Source organism: Cuculus canorus, chromosome 19 (genome assembly GCF_017976375.1).
Source record: "Cuculus canorus isolate bCucCan1 chromosome 19, bCucCan1.pri, whole genome shotgun sequence".
Classification (NCBI taxonomy): domain Eukaryota; kingdom Metazoa; phylum Chordata; class Aves; order Cuculiformes; family Cuculidae; genus Cuculus; species Cuculus canorus.
In genome coordinates, this window is record NC_071419.1 from 11,053,977 (window position 1) to 11,081,975 (window position 27,999).

Below are 27,999 nucleotides of genomic sequence, written 5' to 3' on the forward strand. Positions count from 1 at the left end.
GTGAGGGCGTGGCTTAGCGGACGGGGGCGTGGGCCTAGCGGTCAGGGCTCAGAGGACACGAATCAGAGGCGTGGTTTGTCGGAAGGGGCGCGGCTTAGTATGAAGGGCGTGGTCTGTCGCGAGGGGCGTGTCCGTCGCGGGAGCCGTCTCGTGGTGGGCGCGCGGTGAGTGACGCGCGGGGTCAGGCGGCCTCGTGTCCCCCCCAGGACCGGGACCTCGGGTGCGGGGGGGAGGCCCTGAGCGGGCCTGTTTCTGGCCGTGTGTCCTTTGCCGGGGCCCGGGCGCTGTTGGGACCCGGAGCCGCGAGGCCGGTGCTGCTGAGCCGTGGAGGCGCCCGTGGCCGGTGTCACCCGCGGGGGGGCGGCAGGAGCCACCGGCCTGTGCGGGGAGAGGCCGGTGCGGGGCCTGCGCTGGGGTCACGGCAACTCCTCGCGGCTCCAGGCTGGGGAAGAGCGGCTGGAAAACTGCCCGCAGGAAAAAGATCCGGGGGTGCGGGGCGAGAGCGGCTGAAAGGGAGCCCCTTTCAGGGGCGAGAGGACACCGGCATCGTGGCCTGGAGCAGCCATGGGGGTGGCCAGCAGGGCAGGGGAGGGATCGGTGTCCCTGCACTGGGCACTGGTGAGGCCGCAGCTCGGATCCTGCGTTCAGTTTTGGGCCCCTCAGTACAAGAAGGACATTGAGGGTTTGGAGCGTGTCTGGAGAAGGGATCGGAGCTGGGGAAGGGGCTGGAGAACAGCGGTTCTGGGAGGGGCTGAGGGCCCTGGGGCTGTTCAGTCTGGAGAAAAGGAGGCTGAGGGGAGACCTCATCGCTCTCTGCAGCTGCTGGAAAGGAGGTTGTGATGAGGTGGGTGCCGAGCTCTGCTCCCAAGGACAAGAAAAAACTGCCTCAAGTTGTTTACGGGGGATTTAGACTGGATATTAGGAAAAAATTCTTTATGAAAAGTGTGGTGAAGGCCTGGCAGAGGCTGCCCAGGGCGGTGGGGGAGTCTCCAGCCCTGGGGGGGTTCAAAAACTGTGCAGATGTGGCACTTGGGGACATGGTTTAGTAGGCACAGAGAGGTTGGGCTGATGAGCTTAGTAGTCTTTTCCAACCTCAGTAGATCTTCTGTGCTTTGTTGTTTATTGCTTTTAAAAACTCCTGTGCTGTCTGTCATTAAGTGATTCTCTACCTTTGCCTTCTAGCTTGAGAAACATCCCTCTTCTTTTGGGGTTTTCCCTATTGAAAAGCCAATATCCCTGGGTGCTTTATGACACCAACTGCCTTGTCATGAAATTCAGTGCTTCAAAGCCAGATGATGTTGAAATGCAGAAAAACAGAGTACAAGAGAGAGCAGAATGGCAAGAAAGGTTGAAAAACTTCCTGGCTTTGAGTATTTTCTGGCACTGATGGGAAGTCCTGGAAACATGCAATGGTTTGGGTTGGCAGGAACTGTAAAGCCCATACAGTTCCACCTCCTGCCACGGGCAGGGACACCTCCCACTGGATCCGGTTCCTCCAAGCCCCATCCAGCCTGGCCTTGAACACCTCCAGGGATGGGGCAGCCACCACTGCTCTGGGAAATCTGGGCCAGGGCCTCCCCACCCTCACAGCAAAATATTTCTTCCTAAGATCTCATCTCAATCTCCCCTCTGCAGTAATAGTAACTTTTAGGATTTTTGAACTGGAGCACGAAGATGCCAGATCTGTTGTAGCATTGCGTCTGCAGTATATTGGGGGTGTGATTGCAATGAAAACAGCATAGCTGGGATATCGGTGATTTTACTCCTGAAGGGACGAGGCTAGAATGGAGTATCAGGTGCTTTTTTCATTGCAGTATGGGTGATCATTTTAAAATGAAACATGTAAAGGTTGGAAACCCTTTCTTCTGTTAAAAAAACCACAAAGCAACACACAGAGAGGATAGTTATGCAGTAATTTGGTGTGAATTCCTAATGGGAGCGGATTGTCCCTGTCTTGATAAAGCTGGTGGACGTGAACTTTACATAGGAGATGCGGGTCCTTTGTTCCTTAGATGAAGACATAGATTGTTGCTTTGCTTCCTTTCCTTTTTCTATCAAGAAATATGTGTATCAAGATATATGTTTTAAATGATGAGGACCTATGTGGCTACATCCTAGTGTTGCACTCAAATTTAGGATTTTTTGGGTACAGGTAATATTATCTCGGCACCCAACTTTTCTTTTCAGCACAAAGTTGAACTTGTACTTTTGGAAGCAAAACCTTAAGAGCTCCGGTGCAATCAAGCTTTCCTGACCCGTGAATGAGTTCTTAGCTGAGGGTGCTTTTCCACATGGGATCCAATCTTGATGTTGGTAAAGCAGGAAGGGAGCTGGTGGAAGTCCGTCCTGCAGCGCTGGGGCCAAGCGGCACAGCTGAACCTTGTCTTAGCCACCTCTATGTTTTATTTAAGCTTTGTCCATAGCCTTGTTCTGCATTTGAGTTTGCAGTGGGTTCGTGGTTCCACGTGAGTTCCCAGCCACTTTTCCCTTTTGCACTCAAATTCCAGGCTTCAGAACACTTATGGCATTCTGTGTGAAGGTGGATTAAACTCTCATCACAAGTATTTATTAAATTTGCCTTTAATCCGTTTGATCTGAACTTGCCTCTGCTTGAGCCCGAGGTAAACACAGCTTTTGCAGTATTTTTTTGCTAGTAACAAAATGTGATCTCAGGGTAAGCTGGCTTCAAGCTGGCTGGTCCCGATTCATACAATTTATGATGCAATATTTCCTGAGGCATTAATCAAGCTTTGGGTAATACATCACTTTTTTTTCCCATCCTTCATGAAAAAGGGGGGCACTGGAAATGTTGTGTAAATATTGCTGTTTAAGCCTGTGTTGGCTTCTTAACAGGGTGCAGGTGAAGCTGACTGTGCTCCGTGATACTGAATTAAAAAGGTGCTGTTTGCTGCCAACACAAACATTTCTGCAGTTAGCAGGTTTTTTCTTCTTCCACTGCCTGGAAGAATAAAAGTGGAGGAATTTCAGCTCCCGTACAACTTTGTATTGAGAACTGAGAAAGTTTAAATGGCTGCTGTCTGCTGGGTTTTTGCTGCTTTTGGAAGCTACAAAGAATTATTTTAATTTCAAATCAGATTTCTAATCTAGAGCAGCTTCTAATGAGGCTGAGAATTAGAATAATACCAGCCCGTCGAGAGAAGGAATTAAATAAGCTTTCCACATCACTTTTGCATATTTGCTTTTTGTTTTGAAGTGTAGTCTGTGCCTTGCACTTGGACTCGGTGTTTTCTTTTTTTCTCTTTTGAAAAAAGGATGGGAGGGATCCTTGTCTCGCTCACCCCCCTACAGTGTAACTTCAAGTGTTGGATTGGTGAGACAGTCTATCCCGAAACAAAAGCTTAATGCTTGGGAAGGGAAAGTGTTGAGAACGCTGATCTTGAACAGTCTTCTGGTACACGTGGATGAGATCTGCCATATTCACATGGAGCATCTGAGCATCTTGAGTCGTGGTCTGAAGGAGTTCGCTTTCAGCTCTCCTCTTTTTTTTCTTTTTTTTCCCGACATTGGGTCAGGAAGAAGATGAAACTTCATCCTGTGAACTAAAACATGATGTTTTCTTCTTTCCTCTTTGGTCTCTGGGTTTGCTGTTGAGACCCTTCTGTCCAAGAGGATCGTTTCATGCCTCTGCAGACCTGCCCTCTCCACACGTGGCTGAAGGTCACCCTGGGCGTTAGCAGGAATCTGCAGCAGAATTTTGTGGAGCTGAGCTGAAGCAGAATGCCAGTGTGAACTTCTCCAGGAGTCTGCCAGGAAAATACTGGGAGTCTTGGCAATTTTTCCTTAGGGAAGGATGAAAACCACTCAGTTTAGTTCATGTTGCTTTTCTCTGGAAAAGCCAATCTTAGTTAATCTACTCCATTGACTTTTGTTTCAATCTGATTTTCTGGAAGTGTCCCTAGTTGCATCCTAGGGGACTCAAGACTCATATTTTTATTAGCTTTTTTTTCAGCTGAAAGCTAATGCAGGGAATAATGGGACTGGTTATTGTAAACACACTAAGCTCCTGTTTTGCTGCACTACAAATTAACTTTCTAAAACCTGGAAATAAACTTTTCTTTTAGAAGCCAAGCTAGAAGTGGGAGGTTGTGGTGAAATACCTCTTCTTTGTCCTCCTTCTCTATTTCCACAGTCTTTGATGTCATCTTCCCAAGATAGCTTTCACAACAGGTTATTTTTTCCCCATGTCTGCAAGGCTTCTGTTGATTTCCTTTGCGCTCAAGTCCCTGTGGTTGCTACCTAAAGCGACGGCTTGAGTAGAAGATGTTTTAAAAATTGTCTTTTTGCCCTCTCTCTGCGCACAGGTTTAATACTAGAGACATCCCACAGGCATTGTTGTACTGCAGATGTGGATGTAGTTTATAATCTGTGTGAAAAGTTGCACATGCTTATAATTACAGAATCATAGAATAGTTTGGGTTGGAAGGGACCTTAAAGCCCATCCAGTTCCACCCCCTGCCACAGGCAGGGACACCTCCCACTGGCTCAGGCTGCCCAAGGCCCCACCAACCTGACCTTGAACACCTCCAGGGATGGGGCAGCCACAGCTTCCCTGGACAGCCTGTTCCAGTGCCTCACCACTCTCATCGTGAAGAAATTCCTCATGTCCAGTCTAAAACTGCCCCTCTGCAGTTTATACCCATCACCCCTTGTACTATCACCACAAGCCTTTGGAAACAGCCCCTCCCCAGCTTTCTTGTAGCCCCTTCAGGTACTGGAAGGTTGCTATAAGGTCTCCTGGGAGCCTTTTCTTCTCCAGCCTTAACTACGCCAACTCTTTCAGCCTGTCAATCTGTTCACCCTAATGTTTAAATTAATGTATCAGACCGTTGTAGCTCCGGATCATGGGGCCAGCGTGTAAGTGATTCCGCATCTTCTGTTCTTGCTGGGTGCTTTGCACGGCCTGATACCAAGCTGAGAAGCAGGAAGAAAACTAGGGGAAGAATACAGGTGTTCTGCTATGGAACTAGCAGCCAGTACACCACGTTCTCTCCTGAACTCCATGAGTGTGGCTTCACTTGAACACAGCCTTCTGTTCCCACAGACGCCCATTAGTTATCAAGGATTCAAATCTCGCTTTGCTGATGAACTTGGAATATGAGCTTTGTGATATATTTAGCTGATCATCTTTAGTCTTGGCTGTTTTTAAACACTTAGTGAGTGTCTTCTTGGGGGAAGGAGTGCGTGTGGTAAATACGTTTCCAGGCTTTTTTTCTCTTTAGACATAATTTAATTGGACTTGGATTTGGAGGATTAAAAAGTACTTTCAGGCTGGCTCAAAGATACCGTGTGCTTACTGAGCTCACAAGCTAATGCTCGTTATCCAGCCGGCAAGCCAGCCCCTCTGTGAGCTTGGAAAGCAGCGATTTGATATGGCTTCAGCCTCCTGATGGAGATGCTCATCCCTGTGACCCGGCCTGCTCCTTGTCTGATTTCTTTCAAATGGAGAATGTCCTCTGCATGGAAAAACTGGAGCAGCTCTGTGCCGTCCCAGTGTAGTGCCTGGCCTCTGCGCTGTGCAGCTCAGCCTCCTGGCTGGGTTCCTCTGTACCATGTCGGGATGGAAGCTGTACGGAGAGCCAGGGATCCCATTAATCAGGTACCACCTCAATTAACTTCTCTTATACTAAAGAGACTTGATGACGTATTGTCACAGCTTGACTGCATTTTCAAGCTTGCATCCTTTACTTGGGAAAGAAAAACACTAACAAACGCGGAGCAGACTCAAAGCCTGCACTCCCAGCAGGCAGACGATCCTGGTTCATTCTCCGCCAGCCCTCGGGAAGTGGCTGCAGTGGCTGCTGTCAGTGTAGCGCTCCGTGGGAGGGCACTGAGGTACCATGAGTATTTCCGATATGGTGAGTCAACCCATGCACATCAAAGTGATAAGGGAAGTAGAAAAGCAAGCTCCTGAGGAACACACCAAGCCTCGGAATACTGTGGAAGTGAAATGCAGCCCACAGTGTTGGCCTGGTTTTCTCGGTTGCCTCTTTTATGGTTCCTTTGTTTGTCTCAGCTCCTGGTCTAATGGATTTGACAGGAGACTGAGTCATGATTTCTGGGTTCTCTGCCAGGAGAGTTTTCTACAAATCCAGTTACCATTGACTTTGGTGCCCTTCATTAGCTTGGAATAAGACAGGATCTCTGAACCTTCATGTTTAAGGTGATGTCAGGTGTGACTGCAGTGTGCTGGAGGAATTTGTTACCGGTATCAAATCGAAGCCTAAACAGTTTAAAAGAAGCGCTGAGAAAGTTGGGGTTATTCAGCCTGGAGAAGAGAAAGCTCTGGGAGACCTTAGAGCAGCTTCCAGTACTGAAAGGGGCTCCAGGAAAGCCGGGGAAGGGCTCTTAATCAGGGAGTGCAGGGATAGGATGGGAGGGAACGGTTTTCAGCTGAAAAAGAGGAGATTGAAATGAGATCTTAGGAAGAAATGTTTTTCTGTGAGGGTGGGGAGGCCCTGGCCCACATTGCCGAGAGAAGTGGTGGCTGCCCCTTCCCTGGAGGTGTTCAAGACCAGGTTGGATGGGACTTGGAGCAACTGGATCCAGTGGGAGGTGTCTGTGCCCACGGCAGGGGTTGGAACTGGATGGGCTTTGAGGTCCCTTCCAACCCAAACCATTCTGTGGTTCTGTCATTCTGTGGAAGTCAATTGGGAGTTCTACAACTGCCCTCATGTTCCTGCTACAGGTTTGTTGTATTTGTAAAGCCATTTTTGTGCTGCTCACTTAATCCAAGGTATAGAGGGTCTTATCTACAAGGTAGCCTGCTATATGGATAGTAAAGCCTCGTACCCTTTATTCTAACTGTTTTGTTTCTTTCGTTTAAAATAATTTAAAAAAACTTTCCTTTATTTCCTGAATTCTTGAAGTAAAACCATTCAGTACCTCACGATATTGGAATCATGTGCACTGCTTATCAGCTGATCCCTTTTTGTGCAGCTCCTGCTTTTGATCTCGCTTCAAACTGCTGCCTCTACAACGATGCCACTTGTGTCGCAGAGCATAGCACGGCTCTGCTTTTCCTCCTTTGTCACGTTTTTTGTTCTGCAGCAACTGCAGACACTGGCTCGTTGCTCGGAGAGGTCAGAGCACCGGCTGCCCCATCAGGGCTTGTGCACACTATTGAATAATTACTACACAATTTATCTGCCAAGTTGTTTTTCCCCACTCCCTCAAGCTCCTAAAAACTGGCCTAGAGCTTTGAAAGCAGCATGATTCTTCATTATGGGGTAGATACTGAAGGAAATTAAGCTGGTTTTGTTACAGTTCCCCAAAGCAAGGAAAACGCTAATTTCTCTGACAGAGAAATTAATATTTGAAATGTATTTTGCATGTCTTTGGAAGTCATCCCTGCCACACATTTACTGTGTATGAGAATGTCAGGGAGTTCTAAAATCTCCCTGCATTTTTGCAAAGATCTAATGAGGGAAGCTCAGGAGTTCCTGTGGGTCTGTGTGTGAGCATCCCAGTCCTTGGTCTGATCCTGGCATCTGCCTCCAGCAGGCTGCGTAGTCCGAGCAGTAAATATTTATCTTGGGTCATGAAATCTTTGGCTGTAACAATAGGGATTGTCAATATTGTGAGGGATGGTTTCACCCCAAGTAGAACATAGCAGAAAGCCCTGCCGTTTCAGCCTTTGCTCCGATTTTGCACAGCTGGGAGAGGCTGAATATTTATATTTCCCACCAACCATGTTGTGGATAATGGGTCTGGTTTGAAATAGGTTGCAAGTCGAGCAATAAATGGGCTTAAAGCGGAGTAAAAGTGATCATAGCTAAATCCATACAGTAGTTAATGATTAGCCTTTCATACAGATAATGACGTGCATTCTGCTTGTCAGCATTATCTGGAAGTTTAGAAACTTTGCTCCGTCTCAGACCTGTTGCCTGTTTGGAGAAGACTGCTCTCCTAGAGGCAGTTGATGGAAAACCTTTTTCTGGAATAGTAAGTACTCAGCTTTTTTTAGCTCTGAATCATTTCTGCTCTGGATTGACAGCTCTGTGGCAGTGCATGGGTTTGGAAGCCGGATGAAGGTGGCAGTTTTCAAAGCTCTTTCTTGGAGTGGTTTATTGTCACTCGTAACTAAAATAAAAAATGCATGGATCTCTTTGTTCTAATTTTCCATGTCCTAGAGGCAGCCCTGTCAGAAGTGTGCTGTGAGGCCAGGTTCTCCCAAAGGCAAGTTCCTTCCCAGAGAGTGAGAATTTGATTACCTTCTTGACACTGCAGATTCCACCTTGCTGAGCTAACAAAGCGTGAAGGTGGGATTGTATTTCCGCGTTTCCAAAGCAGAAATGTAGAGGTGCTGTGTTCTCTGGACTGGGGCTATGGCTTTGTTCTCTGAACCCTTACACGTGTTTGCATTACTACCTGGAAGATATTTATGTGTCACATGCTCCATCCTCTTGCTGTTACCAGAGATCACGGAGCAAGAGTGGCAAAGTGCTTCTGGTGATGTATATTTCTCCTCTGACGAAGCAGAGCTCGACTTCCTGGGCTGAATTGAAGCCTGGGTTTTGCCCCCATGATGGCCTGTGTTCTACCTTGCATTGTGCTCACGCTTCTCAAAACAAGGGGCGTTCAGAACAAGTGAAGCACAAATGAATTTGATTCTGGGCTGTAGTAGAACAGCTTTTGTTTTGAAGGAGAGTTGTAGATGAAAACAAAATGAAACAAACACTTTCATTTCCCTTCTGCAAACGGGAAACATGAGTATCTTATAAAGTCAGTGTTGTGAACTATTAAGTCTTTGGTGAAAAGCCCACATTTAGAAGGTGATCCTGACACACCAGAGTAGGAATTAGAAGTCCAGCGTATTCCTGTAAGAGCTGACATCAACAACGCTTGGCTATTGCGGCAATGTCTGGCACAGGCTGGAACGTGATGGCTCCAGGGGAGGTGAATGGTTGAGTGGCCGCCTTAAAACGCTGCTGCGTCTGCACATGGACAGACATCTGAGGAGTAACCTTAGGCAAATAACTACTTAAATATGAAAAGAAAAGAGTGGAATGTGCTCCTGGGATTGTTATTCAAAGCAGCTTTTACATGTGGTGGAAGCCAGTGTACAACCCTGTGATGAGTGTGTGGCTGTGCTGGAGATGGGAAAATGTATGCGAGTTGCTCAAACTAGGATGTTTCATGTCAGACGTGGAATGGATTTTTAATTACTAAGGTGTTTGGTTTTCTCCTTGTCCAGGTTCTCAGTACATATTGGAAGGCCAGTTCAGAACTTGTACAAAGGTTGACTTTTCTGGGCTAAGTCTGGTTACGATGTTGAAGAACTGCCAGCGTGGAAAAATGAGCTCGTTTTCCGCGTGTGCAGGTTTGTGTCCACAGTTAGGTTGTTACCAGCTGATCCACTAACTTAGAGCTATGTTTATTATCACTGTGTGGCCATGCCTTAGTTGCTGCCCAAGCTCACTGGGGAGATTTCTCTGCCAAAGGGTTCTCATGATGAAACGTGCAGGATCTGAGTCTGAGTGGATAAGTGATGGTCTTTCCCTCGAGGGAAGGCGGACTAGGTGACCTCGAAGTCTCCTTCAGTGACTGAAAATCTTAACCACAGTCCTTCTGTGGTGACGTGTGGAACAAGGGCAAGTAGGGTGAGATCTGGGAATCTTCTGTGAGTCTCTTGAATCATCTGTGTCGATGGACTTTAGGCTCCCTTTTATGATGCCTGTAATAAACCGATGCCATCCATTCTATTACCCTCGGCATTAGTTTTATCTATGAGTGACAAAGGTATTTATGATGTTGCTAGATAGCATCAGTAATCTTGCACCTGTATTAAAGGCCAGGCAATGCATTTTAGGGGACATTGAGTGACATTGGATTTTTGCAGCCAAGGAAACCTTTGCTGGCGTATTTGGGAATGCACCTGCTGAATCCTGCATTCATGCTGTGTCTCCTGGGATTATTTTACAATCGTACAGAGCCTATGGCTAGAAGGCACTGTTTTAAATAAATCTGGTCAGAGCTGTTTATACTGTTCAGCCTTGTATGTGTCCTTCCCACTTCGGCAAACCACATAGCAATGGCTTATCAGATATTAACTTGTAAGTAGTACCTTGTCTTACATTCTGACCTATCCATAGTTTTCCTTACATATTCACTGCTTCAGCACAAAAGGGTTAGCTTTTTTTTTGTCATTTTAATATTTAAGTTTTCCCTTCATTTAAAATAAGTCTGTTGTAGGTAGAATACATGCTAGAAGCTGTTCTTGATTAGGGTATATAAAATAGGAAAAGAAGTTCTTCACTAGGCCTGAGTTTTTTAAGGAAGCAGAAGTTATCTAATCTTGCAGAATACATATCTTGCAAGTTACAGTTCTAAAAATGAATGTCTTTTAGATTAAAAAGGTTTTGAAGAGTCTCGCAAGGCTGAGGACTCTGCCCCACTTGTTCCTCAGCGTACAGTGAGGCAGCAGGAGTTTTCTGCTCCCTGGCCACATGGATTGCATCTCCCCAGTCACCGTTCTTGTGCTTAGTTGTGTAATGTATCAGCAGAACCAGCTGCCGAGGATAAGGAAGTATCTATTTATTCAAGAAGTTGCATAATCTTGGAAAATATGGGTCACACGGCCCTTCTTTTCTGCCTCCTCTTCGCCGCTGCTGTCCTGCTCCTCTCCACCGGGAAGGAGGAGGGTTAGGCAGCTTCCTTCAGCTGACAAGCTAGTGCCAAGCAGTTCCTAGTGGGATGGTCCTCAGTGATTTCTGACCGAACAAACGTTGTGTACGGTAAGCAGCTGGCGCTTGGCTGCTCTAGCAGCGCAATAACGCCTGTGGGATTCGAGCTGTTCTGCTGTGTCTCTGCCTAAACACAGCCCAGTCCCTGGGGGAAGTGGAGGCTGGTGCTCCCTGGATGCCGAACATTGGGTATTTTGTGACATAGGGGTGGATTACTGTGTTACCCTTGGTGTTGTAAGGAAGAGAGATGGGGCTAAGATAAAGTGGTGTGGCTGGCTGCTGTCCTGTGATAATTGCTGCAGGAGTCTTTGAGTGCTGAAGAGCTTCTGTAGATGCCTCCTGGAAATCGCCTTTGATGGAAACTTGTTAGTACTAGCTCTGAATTCATGCTAGTATTGACTATAAGGAAGTTTTGGTGTCTCCCAAGCTTTTGTGGAAACCTTTTAGCCTGTGTGTTTTATAAAGAAATTGTAGCATCAGTTTTGGCAACTCTAATGCAGTGCTTTTCTCTCAAGATGAGTGTTTGAGCCAGCTTTTGTACAGTATCTTCTCTGGTTTGGGAGCTGTGGGACTGGTGTTTGCTCCTCAGGTCTTGCATATTTTGAGGTGCCTCAATTCTGCTGCTCTCCAGTAATGCCTGCTGGGTGTTAGAACAGGGGGACGACTGCTTCATCCGGCTAGGCAGGGAGGAGAAGAATAAACAATGCTGAGCAAATGTAGGATCCAAAAGGCTAGTGGTGAAAGAAGTAGAGAAATGAAAACAAGGAGCGGAGGGGGAAATACTGCACATTACGTAGCGAGTGGAAGAAATTGCACTTGTGATGGGCTTGAGCACAGCAAGTCACACCTCTTGAGTGCAACAGTCACAGCCTGCTGCAGAACTGAGCAGCCCTGGCTTTGACACGACACTTGTGTGTCCTTGTCCGTACCTAGTGAGAAGAGCTGGCAGGAGGTGAGTCCTCTTCTGTTGAAGCTGGAGCAGTAACATGAAAAAGGGGAAAGTTTTGTGATACTTGGAGATGACAAGGCCAACTCTGAGCTACTGAAATGATCATAGTCGCTTTTAATTGGTGCCAGCTTTGTCTCCGTTTGAGTTCACTGTCTGCTGACCTAACATCTTGCCTTTCTTAATACTGAGCATATTTATTGGTGTTTGTTAGCAGTAAAAAAACCAACTTGCAGTTGGCATGTCTGTTCCTGGCCTCCTGCTTCTGGTCGGTAGGTGGGAGGCTGCGGGCCAAGCAAGCTGTGCAATCTGAACGGCATTTGTGATTTGCTCAGCTTAAAGTACTCTCTCTGGCTGGGGCTGTGAAAGATGGCCAAGAGTGGAGTGTGCTCATAGAATCATAGAATCACTTGGTCAGAAAAGACCTTTGATATCATCAAGTCCAACCGTGCTTGTCCACTGCTGAACCTCAGATCCTTTCAGAGTGTCCCACTGGGGACTTGGGGTTAATTTGGGCTGACTTGGGTTGAAAGTCCTTGTGTTTTATCAGGATGGTAGCAGGTTATTACTGGTGTAGTCAACTGCTTCTGTTCATATAGTCTTTGACATCTGTTTCTCGAAACCTTGTTTGCTGTGTCCTGCCTGGCCATCCTTTGTGTGGCCAAGAGCCACAGTTCACCAGCCGTCCTCAGCCTTGTGATAGCTTTCAGCATCTTGTCCTTCACCCAAAAACAACTCCCTCAAGCCACTATTTTGGGACAGATGTGTGCTCGGCAATGTCTGCCAAACAGCCGAGTGCATGTAGGTGGTGACCCCAAGATTTGGCGCAACATTTGGTGACATGGATCGGTCTCGACGATTGCAGTTCTTCTGTCAAAGGAAAACTGAGCATTCACTAGGCTGTGTGGGAATGTGTCCACAATTCTCTTGTAGATGGGGGAGTTCCTACTGATTCTTGTGCTGATTTACCCCATCCTGTGTTGTTGACCTAGAGTTTTTGAGAAAAAGGGACAAAACAAGGAGTGATGGTGTTGATTCTGTCACTTCTTGCTGAAGGTCAGCATGGAAGTAATCTTACTTTACACTGAGGCAAGGGATGAGAGGCACCAGCACAAGTGGAGGCACCATTATGGAACAGGGTAGGATAGTTAGGTCGGAAGGCACCTACAACAGGTATCTGGTATAATGGCCAGGTTGTAGCTTGATGGAGTTTGGGACCTGTTGTGAGATGATAGAGTGTCACTCTGGAGCTCCGCGTGCCGCTTTGAGTACATTCCATGTGCTTGAACATGGGCAGCAAGTGCCAGACTTCTCTAGCAGAAGTGAAGTTACAGCCAGCAAAACATTGGCAAGGACTCCTCATGCTTCTCTGGAGTATTCTTTATTTATTGCTTTTCCTGCAGCTGTAGCTGCAGTAAGGCTGAGCAGAAAGCTTGTCTGGAGAGGAGTCTGTTGCTCAGCTAACCTAACTTCACATTTTCTCTGTCTGTAATCATCTCTTGCCATCATTTCTCAGCCTTTCCTCCGATGTTATGAGTCTTACAGTCCCAGGTTTTCTGCTCTGCAGGATTGTTCTCTGCTGCCTTTCACTTCCTTGGGCCTGTTAGTAGAATCATAGAATCCTAGAATAGTTTGGGTTGGAAGGGACCTTAAAGATCATCCAGTTCCAACCCCCTGCCATGAGCAGGGACACCTCCCACTGGGTCCAGTTGCTCCAAGTCCCATCCAACCTGGCCTTGAACACCTCCAGGGATGGGGTAGCCACCATTTCCCTAGGCAGCCTGCGCCAGGGCCTCCCCACCCTCATCGTGAAGAAATTCTTCCTTCTGCCTAGTCTAAATCTGTCCCTCTCCAGTCTATATCCATTGCCCCTCGTCCTATCACCACAAGCCTTTGTAACAGTCCCTCCCCAGGTTTCTTGTAGCCCCTTCAGGTACTGGAAGGTCACTCTAGGGTCTCCTTAGAGCCTTCTCTTCTCCATAATGGCATGGGCTCTGCTTCATGAAATTCGGTGCATTGTCCTGTAAGGAACAGCCTGTCCTTAATTATTTTTTCTTCTTCTTCAAAGATTTAGAGATTTCCTGTGGAGTCTGCAGAAGCTGGAAGATTAGGAATAACCTTCCCCTTCTAGGGAAGCAGATCAAGCAGGGTCTCCAACAGAAGGTGACCAGACAAGTCTGTTATGGAAATAAACTCCATCAAAGGGATGTGATTGTGGCCGTGCTGAGAGGAAGAGCGCTGGCCCCTCCTCTCGGCCTGGGGATTGTGCTCACTTTATCAACTTCTTTTTATCTTCATTTTAATTAAAAGTTGCTTAATGTATATAAGTGCACCAAGCTGCCGAGTAATGTGCAGCTCCAGGAAGCCTGGGTGAGCCAGCATCTCGACTGGAATCCATTGTCTGAAATTGGACCACTTGATTTTTTTTGCCGTGTCCATGTGTGTGGTGTGATGGTTGCATGAGGAGGGTGCAGCCTTGTCTCCTGGGCATGGAGCAGCTGTGTGATGAGAAGGAGAAGTGTGTATTGGTTCAAGTGTGCAATGTGGGAGAGAGACACAAGAATCTGGTAGGAAAATAAGCAAATGGTGGCAGCCAGGAGCCCTGGGGTATAGAGGTTTGCAGCTCAGAGAAGTGTCAGAAAGGAGCAAAATGACTCCACTTTGCAGGGATCTCTCGTGATCTTTGCAAAGCCCTGTAGACCCACTGGGAGTTCCCTCAGGCAGCAGGGAAGGGGTGGTGTTACTGCCTCAGCCATGTGGTCTGGCTGTGCTGCAGAGAACCTGAACTGGGCTCTGGATTGGTCCTTCAGCCCCAGCCTTTCTGTGTGGGTGACAGGAGGCTTTGCTCCGCTCTCCCCATGTTCTGCCTCAAGGGTTTGTTGAGGGGTGTCCCTGCGAGAGGGTCTGTCTTAGCCTGATCAGTTGTGGGCACGTTTCATAGAAAAAGGAGTGTTTTTGAGAAGCCACGTTCTCTATCATCACCTTCAGCATCCATGGCTGTACTGGAATGGTTCTACTCTGTGACCCTTGATGAGATGATGACAGAGGATCAGTCCTCCTGTATGGCTCTCACACTCATGAACATCTAACAGCCTGTAGGTTATTTTTAAAAGCCCTTTCTTCTGCTTGTATCATGTATGGTAGCTGCAGGAGAGCTGGTCTCTACAAGCTACCAGTTTGGCAGTCTCCCTTCCAACGTCTCTGCTGACTGCTTCCATCCCTGCATGTCATGATCTGCCCGTCATCATGCCCTTTGGAAGCTGAACACAAGATGTTGTCTGTAGCCCTGCTCAGCTCTTTTTCTGCCCATCCTTCTCCACTCCCTGCACTCCACTCTCTGGCTTCTCAGGCTAGATGTCCTCCAGAGTACCTGTCTTCTTCCTTCCAAAGCTTCTGAAACCCATCTGTGTCAATAGCTTGGCTGTGTCCCTTCTGCTCACAGGTGACGAGGGAGAATGCACCCTCTGTCACATGGTGTGTTTTCCTGCTTGGCCCTGCTGATCCGGCTTGAATTGATTTTGCAGGCTTCTCTGGTCATGGACAAAACCCAGGAAATACAAACTCATGCAGCCTGACACCGTTACCCTCAAAATATATTGGAGCCTCTCTCCCAAGCTGTTCCCTTCTCTTCTTGCTCATTATCTTCCCCCTTCTGGGGTGTTGAGCTTTTAGGAAGCGTTAAACTGCTGGTAAAGGCTTTTGGTTGGGACTCTGAGGTGGTGACACGTTTGCAGGCCAAGCCACACAGTTCTGCTGTGACCTTGCAAGCATCCCTTAAGATTCCTAATTTAGCACTAAGAGCTCCTTCAGGAGTTGCGCAAGGGAAAACCAGAGGTGTGCAATTAAAAGATGTGCTGGGCACACCACAGTCCCTCCTTGTGTGTCTGAGTTCCTGCCTGGCATTGCTGGAGCTGCTTGAGAGAGCTTCAAGAGGAGTTCTGGCACTGGAGAACAACAGTGTGTATCTGTAAAACATGTTATTTCACATTACTGAGGAGTGAACTCTGTTCCTCATATCCGTAAAGTGTGTCTGTCCCTAACAGCGTGTCCCAGGTGGGCTCTGGCTGGCATTGGCGGACACCCCTGCAATACCAGCAGGTAGGATCCGTCTGGCCCTCAGCTGTGCCTTTAAGCAGCATTGGAGCTAAGCCTGGGATCCTGGAGGAGTCGGGACAAGTCCACCCATTTGGAAAGGAAGCAGTTAAAGTTGTGAAGTTTGCCAGGAAACTGAATAAACTCGCAGCAGTGCTGAAATCTGGTGATGACCAGCCTGGACCATTCAGGGGAGACCGCAGGCAGGCAGGGAACAGTGCTGTAGTGTCTGCAGGCTCCCGGCTTCCCCTCCCACCTCCATTTACAGCATTGGAAAAAAAGAAAAGGATTGGGCTTGAGACCACAAGCTGGGAGCCAGCGGAGCTCCAATAGTCTGCCGGCTTCGTTGCTGTAAGTAGAGCACAGATAACTTCTGGTTGTCTTTGCCATTCCTTATGTGTTTTATATTGTGTATAGCATTCCTTGGTGTCCTGCAGGACTGAGATGTGGGCGATGTGCAAGAGATTTTTGCCTTTCCAACTTGGTATTTTTAACCTTTTTCCCTTGGATTTATCTTGGGCGCTTTCATTTGGATTCTCTGTAAATCTTACCAGTTCTTTTTCACTCCTTGTTGAGGAGAGGGGAGGAACCAGGAACCTCCTGAGCCTGTGCTTGCTACCACAAGCTCTGGTGGAGGGACCTTGGGTAAAAATCCCTCTAGCCGTGCCGAGACAGAAGTCCGGAGTCTCCTGGGCAGGAGCCAGCCCCGTCAGCGTGGCCAGTGTGCTTCCCACTGCTGGGCCACTGCAGCAAGCACTCTCTCCCACAAGTAACCAGTGTAAAGCAGACTGAAGAGGTGTTTTGTAAGGCTTTGATCCTTTTGGGCAGAGCGAGGGGCATTAGTTCTGTTTCTTGCTTTTGCAGAAGTGAGATGGGAAAGATGAGGCTCTGTTTTGAAGGGAGGAGTTTGCTGCTCTAATAGGCATTGATTTAGGGCTCTGTGGCTAATCCTGTTAGACCTCTGATTTGGAAAGTAGCTTCATTCTTTTTGGACGTGACTTTAATGAAGCCTTCTTCTCACACCGTGTTTCAGACTGAGCTGACTTGTTAAGTACCTTCTGGGAGCTTGGCGGATCCTTCCCATAACCTGTCCTGTTTCTGCATGTCCTGTGTTTCTGCACTGAAAGGTATATCTGGGTGTCTGGAGGGCTGTTTGCCACGGAAACACTCCATGATTTACTGTGAAGTGGCGGGGCTCTGGATTAACTGTTTCCAGGACAGAAGCAATAGGTTGGGAAGTTGTTGTGTGTAATGGCAGTTGTCCTATGGCTGAGACCTGCTTGAGAACACCTTGCATTTGGCATCTCAGCAGGTTCAGCTCTTTTACCAGTTGGTTCTGTTGGGCACTGGTGTTGGATACCTGTCTTTCCTCCCCTTCTTGGTGTCTTGGAGTTGCGAATGTGGCTTCCTTCTGTGTGTGAGGGTTAAATGCTTGTGGAGGGTGAAAGGAAGTCCCAATGCTGAGCTTGAGCTAACAGTTATTGTTGCCAGATCCGGCTCCTGGCTGCGCATCTCCTGCCAAGGTGGAATTGCAGTAGAGGGGCAGAACCCTGTGTCTGAACAGAGCCTGCCTGACTGCTGAGGTGGGTCCTTCTCCAAGATGGTGGCTTAAAAGTAAGAAAAGAACTGTGTGTAGCCTCCAGTCATGCCGTTTTCCTTAAGAACTTGAGGGGTCATGAAATGGAAGCTGTGGCTCCTCTGATCCATGACAATGGGGCTAAGAGGGGGAGAGTTTCCTCATTCCTTTCTCCTGTCCCACCCTGTTTGTTTTCTTGAGCAGCAGCCTTCTACATAGTACAAAAAATAGCTGTGTGCGACCCTGGTGACAGCGCGGGATCGAGGCAGGTGCACCTTGAGGTCTGAACCCTTCTGGTGTGCGAACCCTTTGCAGTACCTGCACCAGAGAAGCCGCCGTCATTCCCAGCTCCCCTCGCCAGGGCGTGCCCAGGAATGCACCCCAGTGCCTCTCTCTGTGCAAACACGTGGAGCAGGCCGGAGGTGAGAGATCAAGTCACCCATTCAGACAGAAATACCTGCTGCTGAAGGGCTGAGTTTGTACAGGACTAAACCTATTTAAAGAAATTGCCATAATAGAAACGTGTACGTGTGGATTTCTCCCTCCAGGTATGGAGTCAAGCTTGTTAAAAACAGCACCCTTCAGCTGATACGCACAGCTCCATGTCAGTCCCTTCAGAGTCTGCGAAAGCCAACCAGAGATTTGCAGCTTGAAATATTACAGAGATATTAACCTGCTGCTCCTGCTGCCTCAGGCAGTATTTCTTACCCACAGGCACAGGTAGAGACCTCCGAAGTTGTAACTCAGACTGGTTGTACTGGGGTGTTCCACTGGAAGTGATTTATGTTCTAACAGGAGTTCCCCCACGTGCTGATTACCTTTAGTAACACAAAAGATATGCAGTGGCTGGCCTGGGTATTTCCCTTTATGGTACTTAATATCCCATCCTTTTAATGATCATAGGATTGATCATAGACTGGAGGCTGGCTAATGTTGTGCCCATCTACAAGAAGGCTTGCAGGGAGGATCCAGGGAACTACAGGCCTGTCAGTCTGACCTCAGTGCCGGGGAAAGTCATGAAACAGGTAATCTGGAGTGCTATCATGAAGCACATACAAGAGAACCGGGTGATCAGGCCCAGTCAACATGGGTTTACAAAAGGCAGATCTTGCCAAACTAACCTGATCGCCTTCTATGACAAAGTGACTCGACTACTGGATGGGGGAAAGGCTGTGGATGTAGTCTTCTTGGACTTCAGTAAAGCCTTTGACACAGTTTCTCACAGCATTCTGCTTCAGAAACTGTCAGCCTCTGGCCTGGATGGGCGCACACTCTCCTGGGTTGAAAACTGGTTGGATGGCCGGGCCCAGAGAGTGGTGGTCAATGGAGTTAACTCCAGCTGGAGGCCAGTCACAAGTGGGATTCCTCAGGGCTCAGTACTGGGTCCAGCTCTGTTCAATGTCTTTATCAATGACCTGGATGAAGGCATTGAGTGCACCCTCAGCAAGTTTGCAGATGACACTAAGCTGGGAGGAAGTGTCGATCTGCTGGAGGGTAGGGAGGCTCTGCAAAGGGATCTGAACAGGCTGGACCGCTGGGCCGAGACCAATGGGATGAGGTTTACCAAGGCCAAATGCCGGGTCCTGCACTTGGGGCACAACAACCCTGTGCAGTGCTACAGACTGGGGGAAGAGTGGCTGGAGAGCTGTACAGAGGAGAAGGACCTGGGGGTGCTGGTTGACAGCTGACTGGACATGAGCCAGCAGTGTGCCCAGGTGGCCAAGAAGGCCAATGGCATCTTGGCTTGGATCAGAAATGGTGTGACCAGCACGTCCAGGGAGGTGATTCTCCCTCTGTACTCGGCACTGGTGAGACCACACCTTGAGTACTGTGTTCAGTTCTGGACCCCTCACCACAAGAAGGGTGTTGAGGCTCTGGAACGTGTCCAGAGAAGAGCAACGAAGCTGGTGAGGGGCTGGAGAACAAGTCTTATGAGGAGTGGCTGAGAGAGCTGGGGTTGTTTAGCCTGGAGAAGAGGAGGCTGAGGGGAGACCTTATTACTCTCTACAACTACCTGAAAGGAGGTTGTGGAGAGGAGGGAGCTGACCTCTTCTCCCAAGTGACTGAGGACAGGACAAGGGGGAATTGCCTGAGGCTCCGCCAGGGGAGGTTCAGGCTGGATATCAGAAAAAAATTCTTCATGGCAAGAGTCATTGGCACTGGAACAGCTGCCCAGGGAGGTGGTCGAGTCACCTTCCCTGGAGGTGTTTAAGGAACGGGTGGATGAAGTGCTTAGGGACATGGTTTAAGGGAGTGTTAGGAATGGTTGGACTGGATGATCCAGTGGGTCCTTTCCAACCTGGTGATTCTATGATTCTATGATTGTGGAAGGGCTTGGATTGGAAGGGACCTCAAAACCCATCCAGTCTCAACCCCTTGCCGTGGGCAGGAACACCTCCCACTGGATCCAGTTGCTACTGGCCCCATCCAATGTGGCCTTGAACACCTCCAGGGATGGGGCAGCCACCACTGCTCTGGGCAACCTGGGCCAGGGCCTCCCCACCCAAAAGATTGTGTAAAATGTCTTTCAGTGTTTGGTAACTGCAGCAGGGGGTGGATTTGCCATTGGAGCACTTGTGTAGCGGGGTGGGAAGCAGTGGCCCAGGTGAGCATCACGCTGTCTATAACCTGTCCCAGGACCTTGCCTGTCCATGTGCAGCCCCTTGTGAACGCCTGACCTCTGTGGCTGTTAATGCACTGTGAATATTGAGAGGACACATCCCTTGTTTGTCCCTTTCTGAAGAGCAATGATGGTAAATGAGTAAGAAGTTGGACACAACCCCACCACAAAGGGAGTTTTCAGTCTGGTAAACAGCCGGGGCTTTGGTGGAGCGTATTGGAACGTGCAGAGCTTGATGGGAGCATGAGAACCTACAGTGAATAAATAATCGAACTGGGCAGTAGCGAGAGTATTGTAGCCGAAGCAAAAGCAATGTGTCGTCAACAGAAAGCCGAAGAGGGAGACACAAGATTTTGTCTGGGGGAGAGGGGAGGTTCTTACGCTACTTCTTTGCTCTTGCAGCTCACTTCCCTTTGATCCCATGGTGGTGCTTTGGCTGTCCTTCTTCCTTCCCTTCTCCAAAAGACAGTTTGAAGTTTGTGTGTCTTGGCAGGGGATCGCTTTCCAAGTGTTTTGATTTTGGGACTTCATTTCTTGAACATTTTCTCTCTCAAACAGTACAATCCTAAAAGCCATGCTATATGAAAATAGCACTATTTGTTCTGCAGGTATAATTGGGAATGCTGTGCTATGTCAGAGGAGCTGCTGCTTTCTTTAGTGTCTCCTTTTTCCTTCCCATGGAACATTTTTCTGAGAGCTATTTTTTCTGGTCTTAATATTTAAGCACAAATCAGGGGTGGGGCGAGCAGAAGGAGCAGAAATATGCACAAGGAATACATTCTGCTTTTAGTCAGCACCATTAGGTTACATGACAAGTTAACTTCTATTAAGTGTTCCTCTGAACTCGTCTGATGTGATAAGAGATCCTCTGTCTGCACAGGAACGCAGAGAAACACCCTCCCTGGGTACTGCTGGTATTGGGCGCCTACAGGTGCTTCCTTGCATTAATTTCAGGGATTACAAGTTCTTCCCCCGCACCACTGACTTAGTTTCCTTCTTGTCGTCCCCAAATCTTTAACTTTTCTCATTGCTCTTTTTAGATTACCTCCAGAGCCTTTTGCAGTGCCCCTGTCACTGAGGGTCCCCTGGGCTGTGCTGGCAGTTGCATCCCAGGCCAGCGCTGCTTCCAGCATGGCCGCATCACCAGCTCCAGGTCACAAACTGAACCAGCTCCATCAACTGGTTCACAGTTGGGGTTTCGTTTGCTGGTGCTGCTTTCAGTTTGGAAAGCTCTTGTAGAGTTTCATTTCCCCTCTCCAATCTAAATATATTCATACCTATCCCCTCAAACACCGACTTTTAGCTTAAAGCCCACTTTTGTCCTCGTTGCAGACAGTCCTGGTGATCGATCGGGGAAGAAGTACATCTCCTCTCATTTTTCTAAATTTTAATTGGATAAAGTCTCTGTACTTTGTTTTTTATTTCACCTGAGGACTGGACTAGACTGGGAGGGAACACAGTGTTCCAGACAGGTTCTAGGACAGTGGTGGTGGTGCTTATTTATCATAGAATCATAGAATCACCAGGTTGGAAAGATGTCTTGGATCATCAAGTCCAAACATTCGTATCTGCCACTAAACCATGTCCCCGAGCACCTCGTCTACCTGTCTTTTAAACACCTCCAGGGATGGGGACTCCACCACCTTCCTCGGCAGCCTCTGCCAGTGCTTGATGACCCTTTCCATGGAAAAATTTTTTCCTGATATCCAGTCTGAACCTCCCCTGGTGCAGATTGAGGCCATTCCCCCTTGTCCTGTCTCCTGTCACTTGGGAGAAGAGGCCACCACTCTTCTCTCTACAACTTCCTTTCAGGTAGTTTTAGAGAGCAATAAGGTGCTCTTCAGTGCCACCTCACTTGGCCTGTGCTGGGTTTGCCTCTGCCTGGCTCTGCCATGCTGACGGGGGCTGTCATTTCAGGGCTGTCTGGTATTCTCAGGTTGTTTTCTCTCCTGTTGCTGTTTCCACCTGGGGACCTTTCATTTCCCTCCAGCAATGATCCAGGTACCCTCCCAGGCTGTGCTGGGCTGCAGAATCCATGCCCACATCTAACGGCAAGGTGCGCTTCTGGTTTTAATGGACCCTGTCCAGACGTTTCTGATTTGTAGTAACCAGATTAGGGATTGCAGCTGGCTGCCTTTTGAGTGTTCCTCTCATTGTGGGTAATATGATTAGAGGGGAAGATGTGACAATGTAAAGCTCGTGGAAATGAAATTGGATTGCCCATGGCTAGTGCAGACCTTTGCCTGGTAATCAGCCCTCTACTGCCTAACATAATTTCTTTGTTAACCATGTTCCCATTAAAATGCATAACTGTCAATTAAAAGAAAATCTCTATTCAGACCCTTTAGTATATACAATTTAAGTGGAGCTTGAGATATTTTTGCCTTTTGCATGTCTGCAATTGAGAAGAGATTTGGTTTCTTTCCTCTTACTGATAAGAAATGTTCCTTTATGCAGAGCTTGTCCCCACGTGCCACCTCAATCAGATTGGGCTGCCTTTCTGGCAAGAGCATTTGGGATGGCACATCAACATGATGATGTAAAGCTCAGAGGGACACACCTCCTCTAGGCTGTCCCTCTCACTTCACTGTGTGCTCTCTGTAGTCAGAGTGACACGAGGATACTCCAGAAGCTTATCCAGAGGCAGTGGTTCCCAGTGGCTTAGAGCGTTTTTTCTTGCAGTAGCAGTACAGAAACCATCTTCTGTTTAGAAAAGTGCTGTTGCTTATTTGTTTTCCTTTGTTTTTCAGGGTCCCACTTTTCCACGTGCCTTTTGAACATCTCTTCTCGGAAAGATGTCTCACGTTCACCCCACGAACGGCTCCATGCTGCCAGCCACGCATCCTCCTGAACATCACCACTCAACGGCAGCCCCAGGACATGGTCATGGATCTGACATGATGATGATGGTAAGTGGAAAATCGTAATTGACCTGAGAGTGTTTCTTTGTCTGTGCTTCAGGGTAACTTGTCATCGTAAAGGTGATGCTTTTGAGAATGGGAAACAAAACATAGCTTTGGAAAATCATGGATCGATCCAGTTAAAGCACAGAGCTCACTGTGGCCGTTCTGGGGTGAAGGAGGTGTTCTGCAACACAAGATGCATTGCAGAGCTGGAGATCTGGAGATCCTTTGACAAAACAGTTTTGTCTTGCAGAAACCTCTCCAGCAGCCAGTCCGCTGTCTGCTCTCTGTCCAGCTGAAGGCAGAGATACAAAGTGAGCATTTTTCTTCCAGAGACTGAGGTGCATGGAGTTCTGCAAGACTGTTGGTGTTGGCAAAAGCCTTAACTGGCACTGAGAGGATTCTGATGGATAGAGTGACCCACAGGTGACCAACCTCAGTGTCCTTTTCCTCCTCAACTCCTCAGTTTGAGGGGCAAAGTGCCACCAGGACTCTTTGCCACACTGGCATTAAGGCTGTGTTGGCCCTGAATCCTGCTGCTCTAGCGAGCTGCGATTTAAACGAGTTCAGGCTTGTGCATACTGGCATCATTGAAGCTGCGCAGAGGTCCTGACCAAAGTTTCCATGGAGATGGCTGTAGGGTCCATGTCATTGTGTGTAGCCAGTTCTATGGAATTCAGCTTTCTCTCTCTTTTCTAAGTACTTTTGAAGTGTTAAAACGTGATACTCTGTGGCTAAACTTTGAAAGGAGAGGACAGAGCGTGCATTTCCATGTCAAATAAGAATATATATTTTGCAAGCCTTTGGTTAAAATGTACCTGCCAGCCATGTGCCCCAAAGAAAGAATCAAGAATCATTGCTTTCATTGCTTTCTGCTTGCATTGCAAACAATATCAGAGCAGAAGGGAGGACTGCAGCAGCCTTCCCCTTTGTGCGTGTGGCCCTGTACGGAGCCCAGTAGTGCTGGTGGAATGTGCAGTCCAGCTTTGTCAGGCTGTTGGGAGAAGGCTGGAGAAGAAAAGGCTCCGAGGAGACCTTATAGCAACCTTCCAGTACCTGAAGGGGCTACAAGAAAGCTGGGGAGGGGCTGTTTCCAAAGGCTTGTAGTGGTAGGACGAGGGGCAATGGGTATAAACTGGAGAGGGGCAGATTTAGACTAGACAGCAGGAGGAATTTCTTCACCATGAGAGTGGTGAAGCACTGGCACAGGCTGCCGAGGGAAGTTGCGGCTGCCCCATCCCTGGGGGTGTTCAAGGCCTGGTTGGATGGGGCTTGGAGCAACCGGATCCAGTGGGAGGTGTCCCTGCCCATGGCATGGGGTAGAACTGGATGGGCTTTGAGGTCCCTTCCGGTCCAAACCATTCTATAATTCATATAAGCAGCATTTCTTTACAAGCATCAGACACTCATACTTCTGCAGTTGGAGGAGCCTCCCTTACCCTGCAACTGAACACAGTGATTAGTCGCACAAGACTCAGAGTTAACTTCACACATAAAACTGCCAAGGAAGGAAGCAGGTGGTTAGAGCATCCCAGAGAACAGACTGGATACATTGGTAATGGATCCATATTCCCATTCCTCACCCAGAAACAGGCTCTGTTTCAGCTGTCATTTATGGACGTAGGCTGCCACACTGGTTTGAGGGAGTTTTGTTTGAAATGTAGAGGTATTAAATTAATGTAAAAAATGGATGTACTCTCTAAAAGCAGCTTTACAGTGATTTCTGGTCTGAGGGTAATGAATAATGCTCATTCTTATGGATGCTGAAATAAACCATAATTCTGATTTTCATCAAAAAAACTTAGTTAAGCAATGAGGGAGTTCAAAGACAAGTTCCTTGAGCTTAGTGAGTACTTTGTCTGTGAAAACGCCGTATGCAGCTGCGGCCAAGGCATGCTATGCTGCAATGTATTCACCTGATCCTATGAACTTAAGCTGGACGGGGATTTTTGATATCTCCCCTTCCCACAGCATCCACTCTGAGGCTCAGAGCCCTTATTTCCACCCAGAGGAAGCCATGCTCCTCATTTGTATATAATACTCCTTGCTGTACCAGTGTATTTCCCGTAGGATGTTAGGGGTTCTGCAGGGAGACAGTACCTGCTGGCACAGTGTGGGGTGGGACCAGAGGATTCAGATGGACGAGCCCCTGTCCATCTGAGTGCGTATGAGGCTGAGGTGGGAGAAGAAAGGCCCTGTACCCCAGCCCAGGAGGCGTGGAGGGGCTCCACAGAGAAACCTCCAGTCCCTGACTGCTTCTGGTTCTCCAAAAGCCAGGAGAGGGCGCTTCTCTGTGGCAGATACTGGGAAGGATAGTTAGTGCCTTCTGCCCAGAGGCACTGCCTGAAAGAGCTGCCTGCTCAAAGCAGAACCTGGAGCATCTTTAACGATGCCTAGCGTGTGTGTTACATGAGATTTACTGCAGGGTTTCTTCGAGTTGTATTTGGTGACCAACTGAAATGATCCAAGTTGTTGTTGTAATACGGAAACCTTTGCTAATCTTGTTGTGAGCTCCACCTCAGGGTGAGCTGTTCGGGCTCATCTTGATGTTCTTTATGTTTTGGGCAGGCAATGACTTTCCACTTCAGCTATGAGAATGTGCCATTGCTGTTTTCTGGACTTATAATCAATTCTCCTGGAGGTTAGTAAAACTGTCTTGTCCAGTCCAAACAAAACGTTTGCAATCGATTCATGTTTTGGGAATTACCTTGCTATTTATGCCGAAAAACGCAGGTTCGCTGTGCTCAGCCTGGTTTAAATGGCATCCGTGGGGTGAAAGACAAAGGGAGGTGTTTGTGTAGTTTGAGAACTTGGCTGGTCTTACCAGCAAAATCAATTGCTGGCTTCACTTTGTGGCTGCAATTCTACTTAGCTTACAGATGGATTTCACATTTACCCTCTGTACACACGTGCACGCCGTGCCCAGCACAGTGCAATGCTGCTTTTGAACCACACAGCGTCTCTTCTGACGTGCTTTGAAGCAAACATCTTTTGTTGTACAGAGACAATAACGTTTCCTCTCTTGTCAGAAATGGCTGGTGCTTTTGTGGCTGTCTTCTTTCTGGCCATGTTTTACGAAGGCCTTAAGATCGCCCGAGAGTGTCTGCTCCGTAAATCCCAAGTCAGCATTCGCTACAACTCCATGCCAGTGCCAGGTCCCAATGGCACCATCTTGATGGAGACACACAAAACCGTTGGGTAAGCACTTCATACTAAGAGGGATTTCTTCAGCTGCTGACAGAGGCGAAAACTGGGACAGAAAAAAACTTTACACAGCCCATATTACTCTCTGCAAAATATCCTGACTCCAGACTGGGACACTGCTTGGCACTGGAGGACACTGGGCTTGGGCCACTTGGCCACCCTTTAGAATGGGGGCAAAAGGAGGAAAGCAGCAAGGAGTGAGATAAGCTTGGGTTTTTCCAGAGCAGTAAGGAACACATTTGGGGAGTTGCCAGGGACAGAATTTGGCTATTCTAGCCAGTGCCCCTGTTAGGATCCTTGTGTTGACAGGTGGTCAGAGCCTCTACTCAGGAAAGCCATTGTGCTTGTTGAAGGTGAAATGACCTTGTAGAAGTCTGTTTCTCAGCTAAAAGTTTTGTCTTCCCAGCAAGTTCCTTGCCTTCTCCATTATCAGTCAGTTCCTTGGGGAAAGACACAGTAACAAGTGTCAGATGCATGCAGAAGGCTGTCTGCAGCCTACTTTGTTCTCTTCTCTGCCATTCTGTGCCCACCTTGGCACCCTGTCAGCCTATGAGCCAAGGTTTCTCTTTGGGGCTGTGCATTTTCTTGCCTGTGTCTCGCAGGTGCTGACTGTCCTTTGGGTTTTGTGTTCTCAGACAGCAGATGCTGAGCTTCCCTCACCTCCTGCAGACGGTGCTGCATATCATCCAAGTTGTCGTCAGTTATTTCCTCATGCTGATCTTCATGACGTACAATGGATACCTCTGCATAGCCGTGGCGGCAGGTGCAGGAACGGGCTATTTCTTCTTCAGCTGGAAAAAGGCAGTTGTTGTGGATATTACGGAGCACTGCCATTAACTCTGGACACTGCCCAGAAGCCTCCCCACCCCACCGCTCCCTTGAAGTGCAGACATCATGAGGACTGGATCATTCCTAAGCTGAAAGAGAAAACAATAACAAGAAAATCAAATGGATTTCACCACAAGTTCTGAGATGGGACACAGGACTGTGAGGAGCTGGGGTTTGCTGCTCACCCCTGCTGCAGGCTGGCAGTGGGGTTGACTCTCGAGGGTCCCTTGGTAGCCGTTCTTGGCTAGGATTTGCTTTATTCTTAGATTATGCTGTGATTGAAATTAGTTGGCTGACAGAAATGTAGAAATTATTCTTTAAAAACAAAAGAAAGCATTTTATTTTTAAATTGAAATGCTCATCTGTGAGGGTTTTATGAACTGTAGGCGACGATCAGAGCTGCCAACAGAGCCTATGTGTGCAAATAATGGCTATTTTAATTTTACTTTTCTCAATGTACATGGTGCCAGGGAGGAGATCTCCCTGGCATTGTGGCTTTTTGGGGCCAATGATGCCTTCTGATGCAGAAGGACTCAGCCTCTGAGGAAGATTCGGTGCTGCACATCAGACACGCTCAGGTGTGTTCTGGCAAGGGATATTTCGACATAAGTGTGAGCTGTGTGCTTTGGGGCTCTGGATGAGTCTGTCCTCCACGCCCGCGCTGTTCTTTTAAAGCACCCAGCAGCTCTCCTCAGCTTCCAGTGACATTTGGGCTTGGCTGCTTCCAGTTCCCAATTGTGGACATGGATGGAGTAGACACAGGAAGACAATTGCGTATTCACAGGGCAAAAAGACTATAAATAAACCATTGAACCCGTTGAATTGCACCAGAACGGACCTAAAGCTCAACATTTGGTTTACTGGAACTGGTTCTGTAAATGAGGCAGGAGCTCAGTAACAATTTGGTGGCACTAAAGGTTAAAATGTGTGCAGAGGGCATTTTGTGACAGAGATGAAGGAAATAAAACAAGTGCGTTCCCTTGAAGGTGAGATTTGGGGAAGAGAAGAAAGAAAAGGTAGGACTAGAGCAGCTTCAGTCTCATCTCAGGTGAAACTTAGAGCAGTTTGAGCTGATTAAAAACTATTCCTGATCCAAAATACTCCTCTTTGTCTTAATAATCATGCAG

At 47.9% G+C, this 27,999-nt stretch overlaps 1 protein-coding gene across 6 annotated transcripts; it reads left to right on the top strand.

The window, feature by feature from the left end:
* The first annotated feature begins 17 nt into the window (after window positions 1–17).
* Window positions 18–27,996, top strand: SLC31A1 (solute carrier family 31 member 1). 6 transcript variants are annotated; one of them, XM_054084250.1, is made up of 5 exons: window positions 18–164; window positions 22,688–22,846; window positions 25,409–25,481; window positions 25,870–26,038; window positions 26,680–27,996. In XM_054084250.1, exons 2-5 carry the CDS (start codon window positions 22,733–22,735, stop codon window positions 26,879–26,881), a joined length of 558 nt encoding a protein of 185 aa, XP_053940225.1. In that variant the 5' UTR covers window positions 18–164; window positions 22,688–22,732; the 3' UTR covers window positions 26,882–27,996. The 6 variants fall into 6 exon arrangements, with proteins under 6 accessions (XP_053940225.1, XP_053940226.1, XP_053940227.1 ...); XM_054084251.1 differs by lacking the exon at window positions 18–164 and adding an exon at window positions 7,871–7,962; XM_054084252.1 differs by lacking the exon at window positions 18–164 and adding an exon at window positions 9,215–9,340.
* Window positions 27,997–27,999: the final 3 nt, after the last annotated feature.